We start from the raw sequence: 831 nt of genomic DNA, 5'->3' as shown, positions 1-831 counted from the left end.
TGGTCCAGAATGGTCACTGTTGCCATGGTGATCTCCCCCAGCACCGCCTCCACAGGGTCGTCAGGGCCAAGGACCAGTGAGAAGGACTCGTGCCACTCTCTGTCCTCATTGGACAGAATCTCCACTTTGAACAGGATGTGGTCCATGCCTGCACAGAGACAAAGACATGTTTCAGTCATATTTCATCTCAGCAGTTTGAACCTCAGATTCACAAAAATGGACAAAAAGAGACAGAATACAATTTTTTTTCTGAATTTGTCCATTTTCAGCACTGACCAGGGGTGAATTTAAGCACTCGGCTCTTTGGATTATAGTCGACTCCGGACTGGGCCGATCCGTCCCGGGTGCTGCAGCGGATCTTGGAGGTCCGGTCCAGATCTCCTCGACGGATCACCTTGATGTTGAGCACCTCGATGCCGTCGGGACCAGGAGGCTCTCTGACCTGATAGGACGCCTGCTCAAACTCGATGGTGGGAGCTGGAGGAGCAGATGTGGGTGAAAGGTCACAGTGCTGCCCTCTTGTGGTCACTTAAACATCATCGTCTTTATGCCGAAATAATAATTTGCACACTGACGGGAGAATTCACAAAGGATGCACTGCAGGCAGCCGCTGCAACGTGAAATGTGCATCACTTGCAACCGCTATCTGTCTCAAGGTCTGATTCACAAAAGATATTGCGCTAATGATTTTGACCCCTAATGATAAATTAGGGGTCGGCAGATTATTGGCCTGGCCAATTATGGGGGCAGATATTTAACACTTTGCCAATTATCTGTATCTGTGCTTTATTTTATTGATTGCTGATAAAATTAACAAATTAAAAGGGCAAA

General features: G+C 47.7%; 1 protein-coding gene across 1 annotated transcript; it reads right to left on the bottom strand.

Moving 5' to 3' along the window:
• Positions 1-17: 17 nt before the first annotated feature.
• On the bottom strand, positions 18-477 carry LOC121940307 (extracellular matrix organizing protein FRAS1-like; the record flags this gene model as incomplete). Its single annotated transcript, XM_042483103.1, has 2 exons — positions 18-148; positions 277-477. Coding segments are annotated over 2 exons (332 nt in total), but the record flags the coding sequence as incomplete, so codon positions are not given.
• Positions 478-831: the final 354 nt, after the last annotated feature.

This window comes from Plectropomus leopardus, unplaced genomic scaffold, assembly GCF_008729295.1.
Source record: "Plectropomus leopardus isolate mb unplaced genomic scaffold, YSFRI_Pleo_2.0 unplaced_scaffold83172, whole genome shotgun sequence".
Classification (NCBI taxonomy): domain Eukaryota; kingdom Metazoa; phylum Chordata; class Actinopteri; order Perciformes; family Serranidae; genus Plectropomus; species Plectropomus leopardus.
Note: the sequence above shows the minus strand (reverse complement) of the source record. Positions and strands in the feature narration are given on the sequence as shown.